At 44.5% G+C, this 24,769-nt stretch overlaps 1 protein-coding gene across 2 annotated transcripts in view; it reads left to right on the top strand.

The window, feature by feature from the left end:
• The first annotated feature begins 373 nt into the window (after positions 1-373).
• The window catches only part of FAM20B (FAM20B glycosaminoglycan xylosylkinase), a 38,682-nt gene continuing 14,286 nt past the window's right edge, over positions 374-24,769 (top strand). The window contains exons 1-4 of one of the 2 annotated variants that reach the window (XM_090047465.1): positions 374-467; positions 10,355-10,885; positions 14,509-14,595; positions 22,030-22,139. In XM_090047465.1, the coding sequence (XP_089903591.1) occupies positions 10,509-10,885; positions 14,509-14,595; positions 22,030-22,139 (574 nt within the window). In that variant the 5' untranslated portion in view covers positions 374-467; positions 10,355-10,508. Of the gene's footprint in view, positions 468-495; positions 9,434-10,354; positions 10,886-14,508; positions 14,596-22,029; positions 22,140-24,769 lie in introns of those variants that run through there. The other variant, XM_090047467.1, reaches the window with a different exon arrangement.

The following is a 24,769-nucleotide window of genomic DNA, read 5'->3' on the forward strand; positions in this document are numbered from 1 at the left end:
GTGCTCGTCCCACTGGCCCAGGGGGGAGAAAACCTACGGGCGGAGGGAAGTAGAGCCCAGGCCTGGGCTACATCTCCCGCCCCAGGACCTGCCTCATTCAGGCGGGCGGGCTCAGTGCACGGCACCTCCCCCTGTGCAGCGCCCAGACCCAGCGGGCAGGGGGTTATGGGGGAGGAGCTTCTCCCTATGTTAGCCGCGGCAAGGAGATAGTTAATTTGGGCGCCCTCCTCTTGGCCGGCGGGGTACGACGCCGTGCGATTGGCCGGGAGCTCTCGAAGCCGCTCCATTGGCTGGGAGCGGGCCTATCAACGAGCGCGCCGGGCGCTGTCGGGGAGCCGCGCGCGGCTATTGGGCGCGAGAAGCGCGTGGGGCGGTGGCCCGGCTGCAGGGGGCGGGGCCGCGGGCTGGCGGCGCCGGCGGCACCATGTTGTGCAGCGCGCGGGGTGGGAGCGCGGGCGCCGCGCGCGGTGAGTAGGTGCGGGGAGGCCGGGCCGGGGCCGCTCGGCGGGGACTGGTGGCTCCAGCGTGCCCGCAGGCGGTGGCGGTGGCCCCCGGGCGGGGGGAGGCTCGGCCTCGCCTCGGGCGGGGGAAACTGAGGCACTGCGCGTCCCGGCTCCTTCCTCCGCCCGTGGCTCTCGGCTCCCCCGAGCCCTGGTCGTGTCGCGCCCGGCGCCGCCCCCTCTCTGGACGGCCCTGGCGGGCGCCGCCCTCACTCGCGTCCTCGCTTCATGTCGGAAGCCCCGGCTGCCCCCCCGCCCCAGCGCCGGCCCCTGAGGGCCCCTCTGCGGAGCGCCTGGCCTGGAAGCCGTCGGGCCTCCAGGGTCTCGCTGCAGACCGTAGGGCTTTTTCCATGCCCTGCTGGGCCAAAGAAGTAGCCTTCCTGCCACGTGCCCGGCGGTTCTTGTTCTCTTGAGGAAGTGGTTGCAGTTTGTGCCGTGGGTCAGGGGCAGGCAGGCTCAAAGGTAGCCCCTGTGAGCGAGCGCGAGTGCTCCTGGGGACGTCGGCTGTGCCTGTCACACAAGGTGCAGATTTGGCGCGTGAGGGGTTGTCTTCTACCTCAGCGCAGCTGGTCCGGATTGCCTTCGGTCTGTGTAAACCCACAGGACGCCGCTGAAGTTAGTGGGTCCTTGCTGCTGAGCTGTGCTAGCAAAAGCTCTGGCTCTGTTTGTATGTTGACAGGTGTGAGCAAGTGGCCAACTCGTACCAATGGAGAGGCCTCCGTCCTGCCGCCACCCCCACATGGGCAGGCTTTACTAGTAGTTCGCAGGAGGAAGCTTGAATCTTGCAATATGTTTTTTAGCTTGGGAGACACCTGAAACAGGATACAAGGTTGTTTCCAAGTCAAACTTACTTGATTTACTTACAAAGCAAGATTTATTTTTCACATGCAAGGCATGGACATAAGGAAGCAAGGTGGGTCTGGTTCTGGCTTGCAGGTCATCCATAGCTAACCTCTGATGCAGGATCAGTTGACCTGGGTCTGTGCGTTACTGACTGTTCCCCTCTCCCTTTCTTTGAGCCTGATGGAACCAGTGGGTTCGTCACATGCTAGGATCGGGTTTGTTATTACTTGATTTTAGCTTGGCTTTTGGGGGCATCTTTTTGTTCTTCAACCGAATGAACTTGATCATGAAGTGAGCCCCGTACCGAGAAGAGAATGCATGGCATTTAATGAAGCTGTGATGAAGCTTCTGCACTTTGGTAGACTTCCTTTGTATATTGTGGTTACAGTAGTAATCACAGTAACAGCAGCAGTGGGAACTGTAATTTGTTTAAAAAAACCCAGAAAACATGCTGGCAGTTCCTGACATTTGTACCATGGCAGATTTGGATGACCCAGTAGTTGAGATGCTTTGACCATGAATATTATGAGTACATATAGGGTATGATTTCCATTTCAGTCACAAGTTGTCCAATGTGTAGCGGCTGGCAAAGCCCTGCCATACGCAGCTGGAATCAGGGAAGCATTCTGCTTCATGAGGGCAGATGTGTAATTCTCCAGGACATTCAGTGAGCAATAGTATATAGCTCATGTGCTGCTAGAGGTAAATGCCACTTTTCCCTCCAGAACCATGTAGCCCTCCTGTTGATTTCAAGCAGATCTTCAGAGATGGATCTTCTCTGTGTATTTTAGTGCTAAGATGCCTCTGTCATCTCAGAATTGTACTTCCTTGAGTCTGTATAAGGCATGTGCATCTTAACAGGTCCTATGATGTGATCAGATTTGGATGGACAACAGTATGAAGCTGCTGCTCCTCATCCACAGCTAGCTTAGTGTATTGAAGATTTGCCCAGGACATTGCTTACTTGAGCTGACTTCTGGGCTCACGCCTAATTTCAAGGGTTCGAAACTATACTTTGTATATCCAGGAGAGTGCCGGAATCTCCAAGCTATGGGGCAGACATGGCTGTGAGGCAGACCACCCTCTTATTTTGTTGAAGTTGCTCCACTGAACAGCCAAGTGAGAGAGAATCACAAGGTCAAAAGGAGAGTAGACAAGAGGATGCATGCCCTGGGAGGGAGGGGGCTCTAGGTTCTAGCCCTTGCTTCCAAGGTTGTTTATACATTTTATCTAATACCAACAGCAAAGTATATCCAGGTCACATTACTATAAATCATGGCAATATCTTGCTTTAGTAACAGGGGCAGGAACTTGCATCAGTGTAACTTCATTAGGCAAGTGGAAGGGAACTCGGGCCTGAAGTGCACAGGGTGAGTCTAAAACAAATGGCTTGTCAATCAGAACACTCACTTGATGCTGTGGGTGCCTCTGCACATTCATTAACGCACAGTAGTTACTGCCCATAATACTTCATTAAATGCTAAATTACAACTAAATGCGCAGTAATTAGAATTAATGTGCACTAGTGCTGCCAAATGCCTTTTTAGTGAGACTACTGTGCTGTAGTGTATTAGCACCGTCTTTGGTGTGATATTCTACTGCACAGTGTTATTAGGCTACTGCGCATTAAGCATCTCATGTAGATGTGCCCCGTAATTTCTTTACGATTCAAATGTCCAGGGTCTGGAACAGGCTCTCCTCATAGAGGTGGTACAATAACCTACCCTGGAGATCTTCAAAAAACAACTGGACACACACCTTGCTGCGGTCATCTGACCTCAGCCATCTTTTCTGCCCAAATGCAGGGGGGCTGGACCTGATGATTTTGTGAAGTCCCTTCTAGCCCCCGACACCTATGAATGAACCTATGTTCCAAACCCTGGTGCCCACTCCTTCCTATTAGGGATTCTGGGCCATGCCTTCCAAGAGGTCTTAGCTGCATGAAGCTGCTCTGTGATGAGGCCTGTCACTCAACGCCATGCAATCTGGGAACTCATTCCAGCAGTTTCAAATCCCAGGTAGAGCCCCATGTGAAATCTACTCTCTGCCCCTTGTGGATCTTTATTGCAGTTTTCCCAATGACTGTAACGCAAAATACACAAGCAGTATTACTATTACTCTGGTCTCTGTTCAGTGTTAAAGAGTTGCTAGTGGATCCCTTTGGCCTTTTACAGTTTTGGAGGTTTATACTTGATGTCTGTGCTTCCATGGTAAACCTGAACAGCAACACAGAATGACAATGGGCTCAGATGCTTCCATGGGGGTAGTGAAGCATGTCTGAGCATGCACAATAGGAACAAACTTAGGCACAAAGAGTGAAACTAGCTGTATAAGGCATGTAGGTATGTACACACAATTCAGGATGTTACATGAGATATAAAGTGAAATATTTTTGTGTGACCTGGATGCCTAAAAAATGCATGAATGGCACAGACTGGTCTTAGCAGTGAAATGGATTTCCTGTATCGAGTGCCTGCTGCTGATGGAGGCATTGGAAGGTATTTCATAAGGGAAAAATTCTAGCAAAGAGAATGCCTTGGAGAAGAGCCTGTTAACGGAGTAAAAGATATGTGCAACACTGAAGAGATGCATTCAGCAGACCTGTAACACTAGATTGCTGGGGTACTGCATACCAGTTCCCACATTAAAAGAGAAGTAGTAACAGCACAAACCTGAAACTGCTCAGATAATATCTGTGGGAGTATGGGAATGGCAGAAACCTAAGCTGATAAGATCTGTATTGAGAGGAGGAGAGGGGATAAGCCACCAAGCAGGCCTACCAGAATAGGTAGATGCCAAGAGAAAATGCTCTAAACTGCCATTTCCATTGCAGTTGGTCTTTATGGTTTTTCTGAAAGATTCTACAAGATTTTTCTTCATATTTTCTGTGACAAACCTTACAGTCTTCTTTCTAGGGCCCTCGGGTGTAAACCAGGACACATTTATAAATAGCTATAAAATGTATTTATTCCTAGACCTTCGACTTAGCTATGAAATTCTTGGGCTAGCTGGCCCTCTCCCTGACCTAACATTTCTCTTCCTTTGGAAGTCCTGATTACCAGGTGAACATTCATAAAATATATCCAGACACCATTGTGCTAGGCACCTTATAAGTGTCTATAAAGATAATTTGGGTCCTTTCCGTGAAATGTATGTGTTGCTGCCTTCTAGACATGGTTCTTTTTTAACTTCTCAGGGTGCAGAATAGGCTCTTTAATTGTGTTCTGCTGCTTATACTATAGTGTGTACTTCTGGTAGGTGGTGCTGGGCTGGCATGAAGGTGCTTTTCCATTGCTGGACTTTAAACTTTTAGTGGTACAAGTGGACTGCATTTCACCAACAAAAGGGCAAAGGGACGTTTCAAAGAGGAGAATTCTGGCTATAGTGTGTTGCAACAGCTCATGGCTGTCAGTTTGATGAAAGGGATGGTATTGCTGCTATGTGGTTAAAACAGGAATATTTTGCTTTGCCTTGTTGACTGGTTTTTACATGCTGTGATAGTTTTATTTAATAAGTGAGTGGGCATACATTAGTTGAGACATTTGTGTGTGTGTATGTAGTGTGCATTGATGTCTTAGAAATGCTATAATTTAGTTGTGAGGTTAGGAGGGTTTGATATTTGCAAAGAACACAGAACCAGCCAGGACCAAGGCTGAAATCCATTAGAAAAATACCTCAAGGGAGATTAGGAAAAAGTAACAAGGGCCCCTTGTATATGCCTAGCCACTTTGCTCTAATATTAAAAAAAATGGCATGTGCTTCTATTTTTTGTGCAATCAAGGATGTTTCTGTGCTCTCCTTGATGTGCAGGTGGAGTTTGCTTGGGTATTAAAGCTCTTTGGACTATGCCTTTGTAGAAGAGCTGTTGGAGATAAGGAAGCTGAATGAAAAGACCATTCAGCGAGCCCCTGATTCTTTGAAGCAAAGGAACAAGAGAGCACCTTCTCCTGAAAAGAAGGGTAAAAAATTTTCCAGAAATTTGCTAGCCAGAGGCCAGTATAAAATATGAAGTGGGGCAGAGGAAGGCCATAATGAAGCCTGGCTCCATTCCAGTTGAAAAAGAAGAAAGTGTTGTCAGCACAGTGATCAGTTTTCTAGTCTCTGGTTTGTATATGCTTAAAGGACAGAGGACTTCATGTTCAAAGGGAAAACCAGCAAGACTGAGCTATCGGTGCCTTTTGGTTGTTCTAAAGCAGTGTTTCTCAACCTGGGTCATGACTCAAAAGTGGGTCATATGAACATATGAAAAGGCTGTGGACAAACTTTAAAAATGGATCAACAAATTCTAAAAATGGATTCTGTTTTAGAGGAGAAAATTACTTTTGGTTCTTGTTCTCAGTTTTTGAGATCTGCACAATCCTGTGCAGTCTGTTTCTGCTCTTGTTTCTTTCCGTAAACCACCTTGTTGAGTGATTGCCACCTGGGTCTGTATACCGGTGGTGGTCTCAGAGGCCACAGTCAGTTGCCTATGGACCACTCCCTGTCGATCCTTTCTTTCCTTGCACTTTGTAGGGACTAGTTTGCTATGGATGCACTGTGGTCTAGGAGAAATGTGGAGGGTTGATTGTGGTCTGTTCTTTTATGCAGTGGTTGCTTCACCGTGCCTTTAGTTTATTCCTCCTACTTTTATCTTCTGTGCTGCTTTTCATATATCAGAACAACCTTTCTACTTTTCATCGTCATCAAACCCACTTCTTCCAAAGTACAGGTGTTAACCTTTATCTGTATAATGCTATATTATTGCCATCTGTAAAATAAAACAAACAAACCCTTGCATTGTCAGTATTTTCCGGTTCCCCCAGTGTGATCTGTGTGTGGCAACATTCCCCAGGAAGGGAATTTGTTTTGTACAGCAACAAACATCAGGTTGGCATTTAAAAAATAAGGTAGAGTCTTCCCAGTTAGTCTGCGAAATCCCTTACACTGCAATTTGGGTGTGTTATGTTTGTTAAGGGAAGTAGCTGATGACTCATTTCAGTAGATGTATGTGTAAGAAGTCAGGTCGGTCTCTTACCTATTTAAAGCTACAGAGGACACAAACTAAAATATGAATTTAGTCTGAACATCAAGATGTACAGAAAGTCAGAAAAATGGTATGGCTTGAGAGGAGAAATCCTGATGGTAGTGGTCAGTAATGATTTCTGTGAGGGAAGTCACGAAAATGCCTTGTATCATATACTTTCTTTAGAAGTAATGTTTTTGCCAGATATTATTTACACAGATACAGTTCTTACGGCCAGAAGTTTCCTCGGAAGCTGCTACACTCAAGGTCATTAAATTTTAGCCTCTCTTAGGTCTCTGTAGTAGCTATTTTGTTAAGGATCCTGTTTACATGAATGGCTTCTGTTATTGACTGTATTTCACACAGACACAGCATTAAATAAAACATTATGAAGAATAACTTATTTTTTAAAATTACCATATTAAAGCCAAAATATTTCAAACTTGGGTGATTTAAATTTAATTGTGTATATAAATCAGACTGTCCAACTAGCAGCCTGCAGGCCACAAAGAGTTAAGTTGCAGGTCCCAGGTTTCCACCTGGCTGCTGCTTCCCCCCCCTTTGGCTCCAGCTGCTGTTGCCTCCTTTTCCTTTTTTTCTTTACAGGTAGTCCTTGACTTACAATGTTTCAAGTTACAGCATTTTGCACTTACAGTGTTTATAAATTGACAACCTGTTTCAACTTTCTGAGGTAAGTTTTGACTTTACAACACTTGATCTGATGCGACGCCATGCCAGCGAACAAGTTTGCTGCATCACTCATCTCCCTGGAGAACATCTGTCCAAACTTCCTTGGACACTTTCTTTAAGAAAGCAGGCAAGACTCCAGAAAAGCCTGCAGCCAAGACTCCTGAGAAGACTCCATTCAAGAACCCTTCAAAAAGTCCAACCAAGAGCCCTTCAAAAAGTCCAGCAAAGTCACCTCAAAAAAGTCTTTCCAAATCATTATGATTGCTATTTACAACATACATACATTAATGTAATTATATTACTCATCTACAATTGATCAAGTACAAAATTCTGGGTTATTTTTGGTGAAAATAGGGTATTGGGCCTTGGTTCAGGACCCAGTCCCCCATTTATAACATTGTTTCTTATGAGAAAATTGGTTCTGAGTTACAACGTTTCGACTTAAGACATGGTTTTCAGGAACCGATTATGTCATCAGTCTGAGGCCTGCCTGTATTTCCTTTGTCTCTGGCCTCCCTTTCCTTTCTCCGTTTACTACTTTTGCTTCCACTGCTTGCCCCAGCCCCAGAGGTCAGGGCAATGCAGCATGGCTGGTCTTGGTAGTTTAATTTTTGTCACATAAGTATACCCAATATTGACATAACACTTTACAAGAAGCTCCTTCTTAAGACCTTTTTTTTTTTACTAGGGAGTAATGGGCCTGAAGTGGACTGTTTGATTTGGTATAAATTGTTATGAGTCTTTGAAATACTTTGAAGAATGAAAATACCTGTACAGACTGCCTTAGTGTTTATGCTGAATTTTTGGCTTAAAAGAACGAGCTGAAGAATTTGAAAATTAAATTCTAGTCTTATTAATCTATGTGATGTTCTTAAAAGTCATGAGTAATTTTAATACTAATCTGAGGTTATAAACAGACATTGTTTTTGGAGCAGGATCAGCTGTACTGAGACAAGTTCTGGCATAGCTGATCCACTTCATTGGTGTCTACAAACATTGCTTGAGGCCATGGTCCCACAGAGTTGGGCCCCTGCTGCTCCTGGGGCTTTGTGGGCCCAATCCTGCAGGACGCCAGCTGTGGGTGCTGTGCCCCTAGTTGTGTCTGCAAGCAGAGGAACCCCATAGTCCTGGGCTACCAGTGCTCGAACACCATAAACAGATGTCTGCTGTGAAAAGACAACACAAACTATTGTTGCACATCATTGGGGCCATGATTTTGGGCATTTGTGGTGTGTCAAGAGGCATGGGCATGTGTTTGCTTGGGTTTTGTGATACCATAAACATTTTTATGGTGGCACATGGGTAACATTTTTTTCAGCCTGAGAAATTCTGTGAGAGACTCCAACCTGCACCCGCAGGGGTATAGGCACTCTGCCTACATGAGCCTTTGCCAGTTGTACATCAGATTCCCATTGCCTGTAGTGATTGTGTCAAGCAAGTTGGCATATTGCTCAGAGACACCCTGCATTAGTTCAACTGAATTGAGACAGTTTTAAATTGAATGTAGATTCCCTGGTTCATTTCCTTTCACTACCAGTGTGAGTGCCCTTTTTTTTATCTGACAGCTCAGGTATGCATTACATAAGGTGGGTACAGTGCTAGTTTGAAGCAGCCCTGACAGTTGACTTTCTTTTTCATTCTTTTCCTTTCCTAGAGTTTTTTCTTTTGCTGTGAATAGTGACTGTTGACATTAAGCCTATTATTCATATTTCGATTGCATGGAAGTTGTCTTCAAGATGGCATAGCTTTATGTGCTTATATCCACGAATAGGTTCTGTCAAGCAAAATGTGTGACTGGGAAGGAACAGATCTGAACCGAGCTGTCACCTGCTAATGAAAGTGATAGAAAAAGTCAAATTAAAAACAGTAGGGTTAAAATTGCCATTTTCCTGTCTCACTGCAGGGTGCTGCCCTGAAACTGCATGCTGGTCAGCTGAATACAGTTTTAAAGGAATCAGTTTCAGAATGTAGAGAACTGGGGGCTGATTATCAAACTTGCTTGTTCCTACAGGTGACTTTCTTAGGTTAAAAGTGGGTCAGCTGCCTGTCCCTCATTTAATTGCCTTCCTCTGCCATTGGGTTTTATACCATGTGCCATGGCTGTGCCAGACTGAGGACTGCAGTGTTGGCTAGCTACGAGGCCAAGGATACACCCTACAAAATTAAGTGCATGGCAGCCCCCAATACCTTCACTCCTGGAGGGATAGGTCATGGAGACATGTAGATCATTCTTGGAGGGGTAGATCACGGGGACTTTTAGATCTTCTGATGCAGCTTATTCCATGTAAGTCTAAGCAAGCAGGCAATGGAAGAGAAGTGACTGAGCTTTGTGCACTTTTATTTTTTTTCAGTGTCTTGAATAAATAACTGCTAGTCAACCTATTTCCTGTTGGAACAAGTGAGTGGACTCTTATGTTTCAGTCATCCCACTGTTCACTGTATAGTTTCCGGATGTTACCAAGAAAAGTGTTTATGTACCTGTGTGAAATGTCTACCAACTTCTTAAATGGTCTGAGGTGGTGGTGATGTGATGTCAGTTTCATTTTGCTTTCTGGTTGTGTTCAACTAATAAAGGATGAATGTTTTTTCTCCACTTAATTTAACCAAATTAGATTAACTATGCATTGGATAGGTCTAAATTGATAAATCTTTATCAGCAGAGACTCACTGAACGGGGAGATGTCCCTTGGGGTCTTGCTTAAGTATGGAGACATTGATGTGGTACAACACAGCTTGCTCATGGTTAAGGTTTCTGAAGAGAATGATTTTTTTTTTCACTTTGCTGTGTCTTTGAGAATATTGTAAATCTGTAGTTTACACTTCAGTATTTCTTTGCTCTGTAGATTTTCTTAGCTGTTGCTTCTGTAAGCTATCACAAAGGGTAAACTTAGATACAGGAAAATTGAGAGGTCATGTTCCTGTTTTTTTGGGGCAGCGGAGGAAAGCAAGGGGGTGGGGGGATGAAACAGACTCTGATGATGACAAACAAAGAAAAAAGGCACTTTTGTTCTTAAAGTGATGCATTTTCTTCAGTTACATTTTTCTCAAAATGTTTTACTTGTAATTATAGGTACCAAGTTATAGGCACTGCTGGAGAGTCATTGGTTCACTGCATGAGTCATTTCCTCTTTTTGTGTGGGTTGTTCACAAAGGAATGAGGGGTGATTGCTTACAGAAAAGGAAAGTGGGATTGCAGAAGCATAGAAATGGGCAGAAAGGCTTAGGGTTGGTTGCAAATGTGGCATCTTTAACCCATTTTGAGCTGATGGTACCTGAGGGTATAAGCCTGTGAAACTTAAACTTTTTTGTTAATTTATAGGGGTCCCAGAAGATGCTTCAGTGATGGCAGACCCCTCAGAGTGAAAGTTAGGAATGAAATTCATTAACTAGCATCTCCCTCTTCACCCTGATCTGTAATAGACTTCCTGCAGCCCTTGGAAGAGAGGGTCAGGGGAGAAGGGCTGAAGGTCACCATGAAGCTGAAGCAGCGAGTGGTGTTGCTGGCCATCCTTGTTGTCATCTTCATTTTCACAAAGGTATTCCTCATTGACAACTTGGACACCTCAGCTGCCAACCGCGAGGACCAGCGCGCCTTTCACCGCATGATGGCAAGCCTGCGTGTAGAACTGGACCCCCGGCTTGACCATACACTGCAGTCCCCTTGGGAGATTGCAGCTCAGTGGGTGGTGCCCCGGGAAGTGTATCCTGAGGAGACGCCGGAGCTGGGGGCTGTTATGCATGCCATGGCTACCAAGAAAATAATAAAAGCTGATGTGGGATACAAGGGGACCCAGCTGAAAGCATTGTTGATACTCGAAGGAGGACAGAAAGTGGTTTTCAAACCCAAGAGGTAAATGTTCCCATCAGGCATTGGATAAACGTGCTTGCTTTTTGTTCCTCTTGTTGATTCATGAATTTATGTATAAACACATTGTGGGTGATAATCATTCTAGGATTACAAGGGCTCGTGTTAGGGCTGCCAGGCTGGAATGGAGCCAGACTGATGACAGAGCAGCTGAACATTACTAGACAACTGAATCTGAGCTAAACAGCTTTGATCCTTAAACCCAGCCTTTCTCTTGATCAGAGGCATAATCAATGTGGTTGATCCTGAGGGTATGTTGGTCAGATCTTAGGTTGCTGAACAGTGTCTTCTGGCTATTTGAAGTACTGGTAATGACTTGAAGAGTCTCTTCCAACGTTGCTGAGTGGTGCTGGTTGCCATGGTATGTTTACATAATGGTGACTTGGTTTAGACGGGTGAAGGAGAGGAGATTGATGTTGTCTTTTGAACTAGATCTGGAAGGCTCTGATGTTACCACTTTAATGTAGTTGTTTTATGTTCATCTCTACTTGTCAATGAGAAAACATAATTTCTGCCTTGTTTGAACACTTTCCTGTTTTACCATAGAGCTCAAGAAGAGGCCTTTGTAAATGTTGGATTTCCTAAACAAAATGGGTACAAGGAAAAAGAGAAAAGAAATATTGTGTTCATTTTGGGACAGGGCAATGCAAGTTTAAATATTGGCATCATAGAACAGACATCCATCCTTCTCCAGGGGATGTGGAGGCAGGCAGCCACAATATAGACTTCTACTACCATGTATTGGAGGAAAATTGCCCTGCTCTAAGAACAAGTGCAAATTTGCCCTGGACAGCTGAAGGTTTCAGTACCCTTTCTTTAACATCCATTTCCAGGCCTGGTTTGGAGCAGCAACATGGGGTTGGACTGTGCTGAAACAGTGTTCACCTTTTGCACAGAAGCAGTAGTACCACCACTTGCACAGGCATCTCATCTCATAAATACAGGAACAAGACATGTCATTTCTATAGAGCTTTTTAGATAACTGGATTACCAAGCGTTAAATTACATTCCAGTAATGGAAAGCCTGTGTGCATGTATGCAAAGCGGCTGTACTACATCAAGGGCATGAACAAGCAGGAGTGTTTATAGGAATGCTGGACAAATTGCCATGGTATGTAGTGCATGTGGGAGAAGAGAGGATGGAGAAGGAATTTTTGGCAAGGACATACGGGTTTATCTATACCATCTTCTGTAGAATACTGGAAGATCGTAAATGCTTGTCTATGGTGAATCTCAGAGCAGGTTGTCAGGTTTCTTACTATTGGGGTCTTTCAAAATGATGCCCGTGCCTATGGCACAGTGTTAACAGATTGAGTAGGTTCATATTCTACATGCGAGCACTGAATTTGCCTGTCTTGGAATCATGTATATTACTCTTGAGTATTCAGTCTTATTCATACTACAAAACAAAGGTATAATGAACTTTATTGCAATGACGCTGCTTCTGGGAGGGAATTTCATTTCCATGTGAGAGCCATATAACCGCTTAGTTGATCTTTCTGCCTTTTAGATGATTTTGCTTTGAGTAGCTTCTGTCCCCAGCAGTATTGTATTGTTAAGTCACCTTCATAATAAAGTTAGAAGTTGGGGAAGAGTGGATTCTCACCATTTGCCATCTTTGCTAGATGAATTTTCGCAGAAGATTTTATATTGTGCATATTCTAAAGTTATGAGCAGATCATGCAATAGCAGTCAATTTTAGACCTGCAGCTTTCAAAGCAACTGTACTTTCAAGAGCCCACAATAGATGTGCAGCTCAGAGGCCATATAATCTAAGTGGTTTCATCTCTAAATTGTCATTTTTCATTCCAGAGTTGCTACCAATGCACACCTGTACCTTATGTTAAATGAAGTGCTGGTCCAGCCTCAATCCCTAGTTTGTAAGGATCTGCAGCCCAGAAAATGCTATCACAACTGGCATTAATTAGCATTCCTTTTGGTAGTTTTAGCAGAAATGCCAGCGATTTGACTGGACTTGAGGATTATAAGGGCTGCTTATGTCCCCCAAAACTGACACTGTATTGGTGTTAAGCAAGTTTAGCTGGATACTTTGACATACTTTTGGAGATAGTCCTTGTTTTCTAGAGTTGTTCCTGTAAACACTGGTTAATTCACCGCTACAATTTAATTCACTGCTTTTTGATTCTGTGCCAGTCTGTCCCAATTCGACCCAACCCACATTAGTGATAATTGACCACTCCTGGATATTTTGTTATTATTTTCATGTCCCTTGCCATGGTAAATAAACCAGAGTTTCTCATATTTTTTTAATTAACATGGACTTTTCACAGATACTTACAATTTAAATCTAGAAGGGAACTAAACATTCTGGTTTCCTGTGCATCATAGATTATCAAATTTCACCTTGTGATCCGTGTATTGATCCAAATGATTTGTGTGAGACAAAAACACATCTCCCAGAGAGCTGTCCAGTCCTAACTTAGATATTAAAAAGAGGTGAAGAATTCACCACTTCCTTGATAGCTTGTACCCCTGGTTAATCATCTTTGCCATCAAAGCAAGCGTACCTTATTTCTAATTTTAAAGTGCTTGTTTTTAGCTTCCAACTATTCAATCCTGTTATACCCCTCTCTGCTAAATTGAAGAATCTAGAACAGATAAGAATCTAGCACAGATTTAGATTCTAGGATTTTCTAACCATTATTAAATTTCCCCTGCAAGAATTGCTTTAGTCATTTATTAGCAGTCATGGCAGAATTTGATTTCTATTTTTGAATAATTTTGATGGATAATATTGATGTTTATTTTTAAGCATTTATTTTGATTTTATCAATTTAAACTTTCAGGTTTGCACAAAATTAGGGATTTGGGGGGCAGACAATTTATTAATGATAGTATACTATTATTATAGTGCAATTTAACTGCCTGCTGCAACAGATGTAAATATTTTAGGACTGCTGCCAGATGAGTGGCAGAGCTGCCATCTCGCCTGGCTCTGCTCACTCATAGCTCCCTCATCTACTTTGTTACTTTTTCTTCCTTTGTTCCCAGTCCCCTGGAGTTTCTGGGAGTTGCAGTCCAAACTATTGTCAGCACGGTGCTGTAGGACTGCCTGTCATCATCACACACTACTCCATCAGCCATCATTTCTGTTATGTCCCCTTTCTATAAATGTTGATTATTAATGATATAAATATTTTTCTTTGGTCTGTGAGTGTAGGGTGAAATCATTGTTTATCAACAAAAATCAAATCCTGCCAGGCCTATTTATTGGCCACTATAGCACATTCAGATCTTATGTTGAGTTACCTGTCAATTTAGAACTTTTTTCTGAGTCATGGATTTCCATGACACCCCCTCACCTCCCAAATTCTCTGTTTGGCCTGCTGCCTTGATTCATAGAAGTGACCTTGCATGTGGTTGTATTCAAATAAAATTAGTTAATAGTTTTGGCTACCTCAGCAATCTTCTCCTCGTCATAATTTAACACTCTGTCACCTTACTAAATTCATTTCCATCTCCTACAAGAAATAATTTTAGGTATGACCTAAAGCCAGTTACACTTCAACACGATCCCTCCTTGTGTGGCTTTGAACTATGGTACTAAGAAGAATTCTGCACAAAACATTCTACTTCACCATTTACAGATATGCCAGAGACTATGTGGTAGAAGGAGAACCTTATGCTGGGTATGACAGACACAACGCAGAGGTAGCAGCCTTTCACTTGGACAGGTATGGAATTGTTAGGTTAACTGATTTTACTGTTCCCTTTTTTTTCTTTTTGTTATTTGGACCTTTTTATCTTCAGATAGGTGTTCTGAGACACCACTTTCAACCTGCTAATCCGGGATCCCACAAAGTCTTATCAAACATGCAAGGGTGAGCAGTTATTGGGGCCTGAGGGCCACTTAGGGAGTTTTGATGAGCTGTCACAGCCTGGGTAAGTCCCTACTTTCTCCCCCCGCCCCCTGCAACACCAAAACTCCCTAAGTGGCTCTGTTCTATCCTCAGCTAGGTAGATGGGATGGGATGGGGCTGTGAGCAGGCGGGGAGCAGCATCCAGGAGCAGGATGGGCAGGCAGGCCAGGGCTGGGATCATGGGCCGTGACAACATGGGGATGGGGCTCAGGGCAGAGCCGTGATCTACTCCCCACATGTCCCTGCGATGGGTGCTGGTTCCATGGTCAGGGGCACATGGGGAGCAGATTGCGGCTCTGCCCCAAGCCCCAGTCCCCACTGTCATGGCCGTGTGATCCCAGAGTCTCATGGAGACTGGCCAGGACTTGCATGGTCAGGGCCCAATGCGGGGTACTACGGCTTGGGGGGCTGCTGCTGCTGGAGCTGCTGAGAAACAAGTCTAGCCACCACGCTGCTCCCGCCTTGCTGAACACCTGGGGCGATGGAACTGATCGTACACACCATGGCCCAGGCTGCCCCTTGCATCTGGGTTGGATGGGACTGAGGGACTCGCTGCAGGCCAGACAAAAACCCTTGGTGTGCTGGATCTGACCAACAGGCCATATTTTGCCCACCTCTCCAAACCAGCACAGTTTCTAAAAAAAGGAAATTATGTCACATTAATTTACTCAATTTTTTAAACATGTCAGCAGGCAAAGAGGAGGAATAAACCATTTTTAATCTCTGTACTGTTGTATTTTTTTAAAGTATATTTCCCAAAAATTTAGAAAGAGAAGTGGGGAAATAGCGGCATTTTTGCGAGAGGTGAACCAGTGTATCAGTTGCATATCAGATCAGCACTAATAAAAGAAAAATTTACATTATAAGCTATCAGCTTTTTTTGGCCAGTATAGCTGATAACGTTACCAATAAATATAATACGCCTTCTGGCCGGGGCTCCCAGACGCTGAATGCATGTGTACAGCCCCAGCATACACATAGCCAGGAATGCAGCCAGGCAGTATGGAGAGCAGCACCCTACAGGTAAGTCTGGTGAGGGGAAGGGGCAGAAGGGGCACAGATCAAGGCCCCCATGGTGAGGGAGGGGAGCAGTGGCAGGGGCTGGGGGCACTGCCCAGCCAAGGCAGTAAATGGGACCCCCCAGGACCAGGGCAGGGAGTGGGACAGAGACGTAGGCAGCTCATCTAGTGGGGTGGGGAGCTGGCTCCCTGCCACTGTGCACAACCCCTAAGAGAGGCATGGGGGGACATGTGCCCTCCCCCCCTGATTTATGTGCAGGGCAGAGGCAGGCTGCCCACTGTAGTCTCTGTCCTGCAACCTTTGCCCTAGGAGCTGCGTTCTTGCCGTATGTCCCCTGCCTATCCAGTAGCAGTGGGGGCAGTGAATTATGCCTCCCGCTGCCAGATGGGCTGGGGCTGCACGGCCAGAATGTGACTTCCAGAGCAAAGGCAGCAAGGCAGAGAGCCCCAAGCCCCAATAGGCAGCCCACCTCTGCCCTCATCCCACTTGGCTTTGCTCCTAAAAACATCCCCGTGCTTAAAAATGGTGGCGGCAGCACTTGATCTAAAGCTTTTTTGATGAGCTTTAGTTCAAGCACCTCCCACTGTCATTTTTAATTACAGGGACGCTGATCCCCTTTACAAGCCTCCTGTGGCTCCTGCTCCCCGTCCCAGCCCCGGGGTCCCATTCACCACCCTGGCTGGGCAGTGTCCTCAGCCCCTGCCCCACTCCCTCCCTCACTGTGGGGTCCTCTCTCTGGTCCCCCGGATGCCCCTTCCCCGCCACAAACTTACATGCAGGGAGCTGCTCTCCGTGCTGTCCAACTGTGCTCCTGTAAATTGGTTATTGAATCAGTATTGGCCAATATGTCTGGTGAATAATTGGGTATTGTTATCGGCTAAGAAAATCTTTATTGGTGCATCCCTAATTTTCTGATATTACAAAATTATTTATATTAGTTAAGTCCCACAAAATCTGTGAAACATTAGAGCTGAGATGTCAAACATGTGGCCTGTGGAGTTAGTTCATCTGGCAGTCTACCAAGAGTTGGAGGTATGGCTCTGCAGGAGTATGGCCTTCTGTAGAATTCAGCATCTGTGACAGGAAAGTAAGCAAGGGCTGTATGACATAGCCCATGGTCACTCTGCAGCCACCTGGCCTGTCACAATTTGGCTCTGCCACTGCTAGACCCCCACTGGCCTGTCACGACTGCGGAACCACCAGACCCATGGATCTGGCTCAGGAGGAGCACTGGGGCCTGGTTCTGGTCCAAGAATCAGGGTGAGTTTGGTACTTCTGCTTTAGAGTAACCTAAGGTAGTAGAATGTGCCATGTAAGTGAAGTTTAGTGTCAGTAAATGCAAAATAATGCACTTTGGAGGAGGAAAAATATTCATCTACTTTGCAAGCTTCTAAGTTAATGGGTCCACTCAGGAAAGGGACCTGGGTATCATTGTGTACAGCTCAATAAAAGTCTCAGCTTGAGATGCAGCTGCAGTCATAATAGTCATAAATGCAAACAGATCAAAGAATGCTTAAGAAATGGGATGAAGACTACAGAAAATATCATAATTCTATTGCCATAATCAGTGGTGCAGTTTCATCTAGAATATTATGGATGCAGTCATTTTCATTTTGCCCCCAAATGGCTGGTATGCAATTGGAGCGGGTTCAGAAAAGGGCCTCAAAAAGTAGAGGGGCATTGAAAACTCCTGTGAAATGATTGAAAATACAGGAAAAGATGAGTAAGGAGGGTCATGATAAAAGTATATGAAACGAATGGTCTAAAGAAAGTAAATTGGTTTCTTCTGTTCCTAATGTCTTGATTCCAAAACAAGGTATGTTTTAATGACAATAAATGGTGGTGTATTCAAAATGATTTTTATTGCACAATTGTGTAAATCATCTGTGGAAGTCATTGCTGCATAGGATATCATTAAGATAAAAATAAGCAAGATTAGAAGAGGGATTAGCTATTTATATGCATAGATAGCAATAGCATACAGATATGCTATTGTACTTTTTTACCTGAGTGATGAGCCAAAATTTGAGGCTTGTAGGTAATGAGGGGAAATTTTGGAGGAAACTGGATATATTTGATATAGTCCAGTTTATTTACAGCAAATGTACAGATCTTGTCCCTCTGAACATGGGAGAATTGGATAGCAGGAAGTATTTTATTTGCTTTTAGTTCCATGCCCCTTTCTATCCAGCACTTTCTTAGCATTTTCACAGGCCCATGATGCCAGTACTTTTGTGACTGTTGTTCTTGGCTACCTTCTCTTCCTTGCTTCTTTGGTTTTTCTCCTGTCTTTCTAAGAGCCATATCCCTATCCCAAGCAAATATCCAGTGACAGCCCTCTGCCTACATGTTACTTGTATTTGTGTTTGCTCTGGATGGTGATGTCTCCCTGTTTTGGGTAGATGCTGTACACTTTTGGAGGCAGCATTCTGGTTTATTAATGACAATTTCATTATCTATTCCTGTATTATCCCTTGTACAAAAGCAGTATGCTGCCAGACTGTTTTGTTCCAGAACTTATGCCAGGTTCACTTCCTCTTTCACAGTCAGTAGGATAAAAAAAGGTGGAGTCTGGCTACCGGGGTGGGTAGCTTCAGTCTCTGATTCTATTCGGCGGAGATTCAGCATGATTCAGTGGCTGAATCGCTGAATCCAGATTGAACCAGAGGACCCTTTAATCTCTCTGAATTGAATCGGAAGCCTCCAAATCGATTTGGAAAGATTAGGAAATCAGGACATAGAGACAGCTTTTAAATGTTTTTTCTACATACCTCTAGGTAGCAGGGGCTTGTGAGTGCTGCGATGCTAGGGCACATGGGGTGTCCCACAGAAATGTGGGGGTGGAGTCCCCAGCACACTTGGCAGCAGACCCAGAAGTGAACCAGAGCCCCGCCACGTCCTCCCCCAGCTCAGTGACTGGTGCCTCCTAGGTCTGGGCGGGGGCACCCAGGGTTCCTTTTGGCCGAGCCATAGGTGGTGCAGGGGGTGCCCCCAGAGTACTCCCTCTTGAAGTGGACCGGAAATACTTCTGGTCCACTTCCAGGTTCACCGGTGAGCACTTGTAGGCCCCCCTGCGTTCCTGTGGGACTCTCCATGCACCCCAGCATCGCAGCGATCATGAGCCACGCCTGCTACTTCAAAGAATGTAGAAAAATCTTTTAAAGCTGTGTCTATGTCCAAATCGCTGATTCTCTGAATCAGCATAGAATCTTCAGATTCAACTTCGGCCGAATCGAATCGGGGACAGTGATCCGAATCAATTAACTGAATCACTGTTCCTGATTCAGACCGAATCCGAATCCAAACCGAATAGGGTCTGCTTTGCACACCCCTAACAGCTGTGTATCTTCACAACCATGTATTTTTCCTTCTTGCTGTTTAGCAATGGGATGAGCCTGTGGCAGAAGGCCACCTCTGTTTCTCCCCAAAAACTCTGCTCTGTGACAGTTTGGTTAGGATGGGCCCAGCAGAGGATACACACATTACCCTGTCTCTTTAGGTAACCTGAGCTGGATACAGTCCTGAAGGAGGGGGAGAACCTGCTCCCTCTGCCTACGTGACTGGCATCACATATCTGGGAAAGGGGCTTGGGCTCCCTAGGGAGTTAGGAACTGCCAGTCTGCCCAGCAACTAGAGATGCATTTCAAATTGTTTGGCTGACAGCCAACAGGTGCTGGCCTCCGTTGGGCCAGGTAAATGAGGTCATAAGGGTCATAAGTTAAGGACTGCCCAAAAGGAGGGGACAGCAGCCATGAGGAGGACTCGGAGAGAGAGAGAGAAGAGCTGCACCATCTGAAACTTGCTCTCTGTCTTAAAACTCACGATCAAGAAACTGCCTGCCTCCAGTGGGAATCTCCACCTGCCTCTGGATGATACTTGTGAGTAAGCTACCTGAGATCTAACTAGATAGATAGCTTGCAGTAACTCAGATGCGTGATCAAAGGCTACCCAGTTTGCTCTATGGGATTTCTCTGATGTTGCTGTACCCTATTCCAACCCTACCCCTTGTAACTAATAAAGTTCTTCTTTGTACCTAGCATGGGAGACTTAATGAGAGTGGGCCTAGATTATGCCTTGGGGTCCCCTTGGGTCGGCTGACTAAGGGAGACCACTACTTGTGCTTCTGACTTTGGGAAGCACCCCCAGGTGCTTGAAGTGAGTCAAGTATCCTCAAGGGCTAGTAGGCCTGTGTTACACAGGAGACACAAAGCCAGAATCAAGCCCAGCCCTGGGTGGTGGCAGTTTTTACCCCAGGCTAGCGGGTGTGCTCCAGGAAGGGAGTCGGCCAGACATGAGGTGGTCGGGCGCAGTGAGGTGGGTGGCTTAACGCAGGAGCACCCACTACTGGCTGCCACAGAGCCTAAATGCAATTACATTTGCTTGTAAGAGATATCACTCCAATCCCATTTTCTCTCACTGGAGATCCCCAGACTTTGAGTTTCATTTTCCTTCTAATTTACAACCATTGCAGATTCTGTGTTAACCTTTAGTTGGAGAAACTGATGTTAAGTTTTTAGCCCAAAATTGTTGTGCTTGGATCTCTGAAGGGGATTTCTTTAGAGCAGGAGTATCAAAAGTAGTGGGTGTATTACTATCACCTGATTTTCTTTTTCCTCTTACTTCCTCTGGCAAGTCCAGATTCTGAAAAATTCAAAGTTTTTTTTCTAAAGTCAGTTTTTGTCCTAATGGTTGTGAAATTAACCTCTTGAATTTTGCTGTATGTAGTATGCTCTTAAGCCTGAGGCATACGTTGACATCCCCACTCTCCATCTCAATTAGGTGTTCCTCTTTAACGTAGATTCTGATCCATTAAGGGACAACTGTTTCATATAGTCTCATTTCTGTGCCTGTTTTCATGTAGCTACCACCTTTGCTTCTGTAGCTTAAATAATTGTGCATGTGGCCACGCACAACCCTTTTTTCTGTTCTGAATGTTGTACATAATTTGCTGAGACTTGTGTTCTGTTATGCCTGTTTTTAAATACTACTTTGCAATCTTCGTTTTTAGTTGAAGATCTGAAAACACTTGGCAGGTATCAAATAAACCTCACTACCTCTGTGTACAATAGGCATTTTCTGTTTTTGGAATAGGGTGCAATTTTCAGGTGCCTGAGTTAAGTACACATATTGCATTGATACTTGCATGCTTAACTAACTTAAGCACTATTAAAAATCCCATTCAAGGGGCATTTTTACACATGTGTAAGTGCTGCAATGCTTGCAGTTGTATAAGCAGTGAAATGCACATCAGCACTGAGAAACTGGTGGTGGCAAACTTTTGAACAAAAATACATCAAAAGTTCACCGCCACCGTTTTCTGCATACTGACACGCATTTCACTACTTACACAACTGTATGTGGCACAGCGTAGTTTGCCTTGGCTCACATGTGGAACAGATTCAGTTAATCAAGTCTTCTCTGAAGTAGCAGATCTCTGGCACATCGTGGGATAAAAAATATGTGTATAAATGCCTTAAGTGCCCAAGTTGCCTGTTGCCATGAAGTAAGCCTGTGACAGACACAAGAATGGAATCCATGTGTCCTAAATGATGATATTTATTGTATTAAACGTAAGATGAATCTTCCCATCTTTTTTTGTGCTTACAAATGGCTTTGTATTTTTCAGACACAGCAGGATTTTTCAAATTATATTGTCCACTTTCAAGTGTAATTGAATTGGGGTTTCAACATATGAATTAATTGGAGAGTTTTTAGTAATCCCCAGAAACTGTCTCTTGCTGTGAACAGAGCAAAACCTTACAGTTACTACTTTGCATTGCTACACAAGAAATGACATCCATGTTCTGATGCAAGGTCTCATTTCCTGTGTTTAGTACTGCAAAAACAGCATATTCTGCCCTTGCAGCAAAGGTATATCTCATGTTGTTCTGTCATGTCTTTTCTGGCCAATAAAGGAGTGTCTCTGACGGCCTGTAAAGGGACTATCATTTATCCGGCTGTTTGCCAAAGAAAAGTCTCCTGCCTGTCTTGGAAGAAATGAGAAATGGAGGGGTGGAGCTCCAACCTGATCACCTATTATAGAATATGTGATTGTCTTATTGATGCCATGGCAGGGGGTTGGGCTTGATGATCTGCTCAGGTCCCTTCTGATCCTACCAACTATGAAATCTCTGAGTTGGCTCACTGGTCTGAAAACTGTGTTTGGGGGATTTAGCATGTGTCCATGTCACAGATTCCCATGTCTTGCCATCTCTTTCCTAAAAACAGAATTCTGGGGTTCCGACGAGCTCCGCTGGTGGTTGGCCGGTTTGTGAATCTCCGTACAGAGATCAAACCCATTGCCACAGAGCAGCTGCTAAGTACTTTCTTGACACTGGGTAAGTGGATTATATCATTTGTGAAGCAACCCCTCCCCCAACAAAAAAAAAACCAAACAAACAACAACATGTTAAGCCAACCAATAAAAAGAGCTATGAGAATTTGGCATAGTTGTGGATCAGTTAACTATACTATAGGGATGTAATAAGCTGCTTCGTGTCATTGGAAGGATTTTGACACTTGCATAAACTTACTTGGCAGGGTTGGTTTGGGGTTTGTTTTGTTTTTTTTTACAAAAACTAATTTCCTTTACCTTTTTATGCCTGTTGTATGGCTGTTGGAATTATTTGAATAAATATTTTCTCCCTAATGTCTGAAGCAAAAAAATGGAATTATTCTTTAGGTCTATGCTAAACACGAATGGAGAGCTGGAAAGATTTGGCTGACACACCAAATGGTAATGGATGATGTTTGCTTAAAACCACAGTGTGCGAAGCATTGAGACACTGTACATAAAATAGGCTGAGGTGATCATAATTAGAACTGTTTTCAGTATTTAGGTCATAGCAGTTCACTGGGTTTAGTCATTTAAGGCAAACTATTTCCAGATGGTAGTTATGCCTCAAACTAATGCTTTGTGCTTTAGTTATTACTTATTTCAGTCCAGTTATGAAAAGTTATATTTCTTTGTGTTAAAAAACGTGCCTGGAGGTTGTTGTTTATCAACATTCAAATTTAACCAAGTCTTTTGACCAAGCTTTTTAAATATCACAGTTCACACATGCTCCATATAGACTAGTGGATGGCACTTACACAGTGGTAACACCTGAAGATCCCATCTCTGCTAGGCAAGTTGCACTTTGGGGTTGAGCAGGATTTGCCCTGCTTTGGTAGCTCTGGGCTGCTACAGCTCTTTGTTAGGGCCAGGCAGCTGAACAGGGAGTAGAGAACCTGTCTCTGTTGTGCTCCCAGAGATCACTTTACTGACATCTATGTAGTGTGGGGAAGAGAAAGCTGCCTAAATAAAAATGGGAGCCAGACCTAGCTTGGGGAGGTGTAATGGAGAGTTAATTTGGAGAAGGAGCAGGCAGGGAAGATGGAGGGGTGGACACATGCCTAGGACTGAAATCTGGTGTCGGTGGAGAAAGAATCAGGTAGGAAATTGGAAGGGACTAACAACTGCCTTGGGGAGAGAGGGGAAAGGTTGGAGCGTTCATGATTTTTTTTAAGGTCAGAAATGATGATAAATCATCTAGTCAGACCTCAGAGTAGCCTGGGACAGAATCAGGGAGAGAGAGAGAGATCTGACAAGGAGCCAGGAGTAGGGGATAGTACTGGATTACCTGGGTAAAGAGAGTGGAACAAAGAGGGTGGGAGGAAGTTGGATAAGGATCTTAAGGCTGGGGAGTGGTGGGGAGCAGAGAGGACTAGAAGCCTGTCAAGACATGAAACAAGGCCTAGGGTAGGGTGGACACTGAATTTTGGGAAAGGGAAATGATTGCACAAAAAAGTAGGAGGCTGAAACCTGAAGCTACATAGGCAAGGGGCTAGACTGCAGGTCATAGAGGCAAAGCCGAAGGAGTTAATTTTGGTGAAGAGCAGGCAAAAGCTTATGTCCATTAGAACAGAGATCAGCCATCTTTTGCTACCATAGGCTGGAGCTTGCAACCTGGCCCCCTGCTGAGGGCCAGAAATCTCCCTCCCCCCACCTTTCCTGGTATCCCCTTCCAGAGTCCGAGCTGCCTGCACTTATCCTCACTGCTGATCCCTGGCCTCTCAGCAACAAGAATAAGTACAGGCATAAGAGAGCAATAAAGAGGACTGCAGAAAGGACAGATGGCTATGGTGCTGCATGCTGCCTCCCTGTGCTACTCTGAGCTGGCTCTAAACTCCTTTGTGAACTGGATCCCAACCTTTGTGAGCTAGGGCCAGCCCAGGGGCCATAGGTTTCTGACCCCTGAATTGGAAAACATATTTCTCTCCAGGGTCTGGAAAGTAGCCAAAGACTGCAAAGTTCCAATCTTCATCTGCTGTCAGTAAATATCTGTCAAAGCCTCTTGCAAGGTGTCCATCCATCCTTGTACTGTAGGGCCACACAGAGATGCTAGCCCATTATTGCCTTCACTTAATCTGTCAGCTAAAGGAGCTGAGGTCTGTGTGGTGGATCTAAAGGTTTGCTTCTATTAATGATCCTTGCAGCTGGACAGCATAATGCCACATGATGGCACTTTTGGAGGGCTTTTGATTTGCTGTTCTACAATATTAGGAAAGCACATGTGCACACACAAGCTTTAAAAGAACAATATTAAGATTGCAAAGCAAAACACTTGAAAGTTAGAAATTGCAAGAATTGAGGTTGCCTGTGTGACTGTCATTATTCATCCAGTGGTGCTATGATATAATTTGTGTATGTATTTGTATGTATTATAATATATTCAATCATAGAAAAAGTTCCTGTATCCATGCAGAGCTTTTCATACCTTAAAAGATGAGTATATTTCTCTTGGTTTTATCTCCAGGTAGTGCTCCCTTCAAAGAGACAGGGAAAAGTTTTGTTTCCTTCTTTATGGAGAGCAAATGTAGCGAACCCCTGTGTGAGGACTTCGCAAAAAACTCTCATGATTCTGCCATGACTGGATGCTGCCATAGATTTATTTGTATTCTTGTCATTGTGTGTTGCTTTTTTGTT

This window comes from Crocodylus siamensis, chromosome 5 (genome assembly GCF_052110815.1).
Source record: "Crocodylus siamensis isolate JL-2025a chromosome 5, ASM5211081v1, whole genome shotgun sequence".
Classification (NCBI taxonomy): Eukaryota; Metazoa; Chordata; order Crocodylia; family Crocodylidae; genus Crocodylus; species Crocodylus siamensis.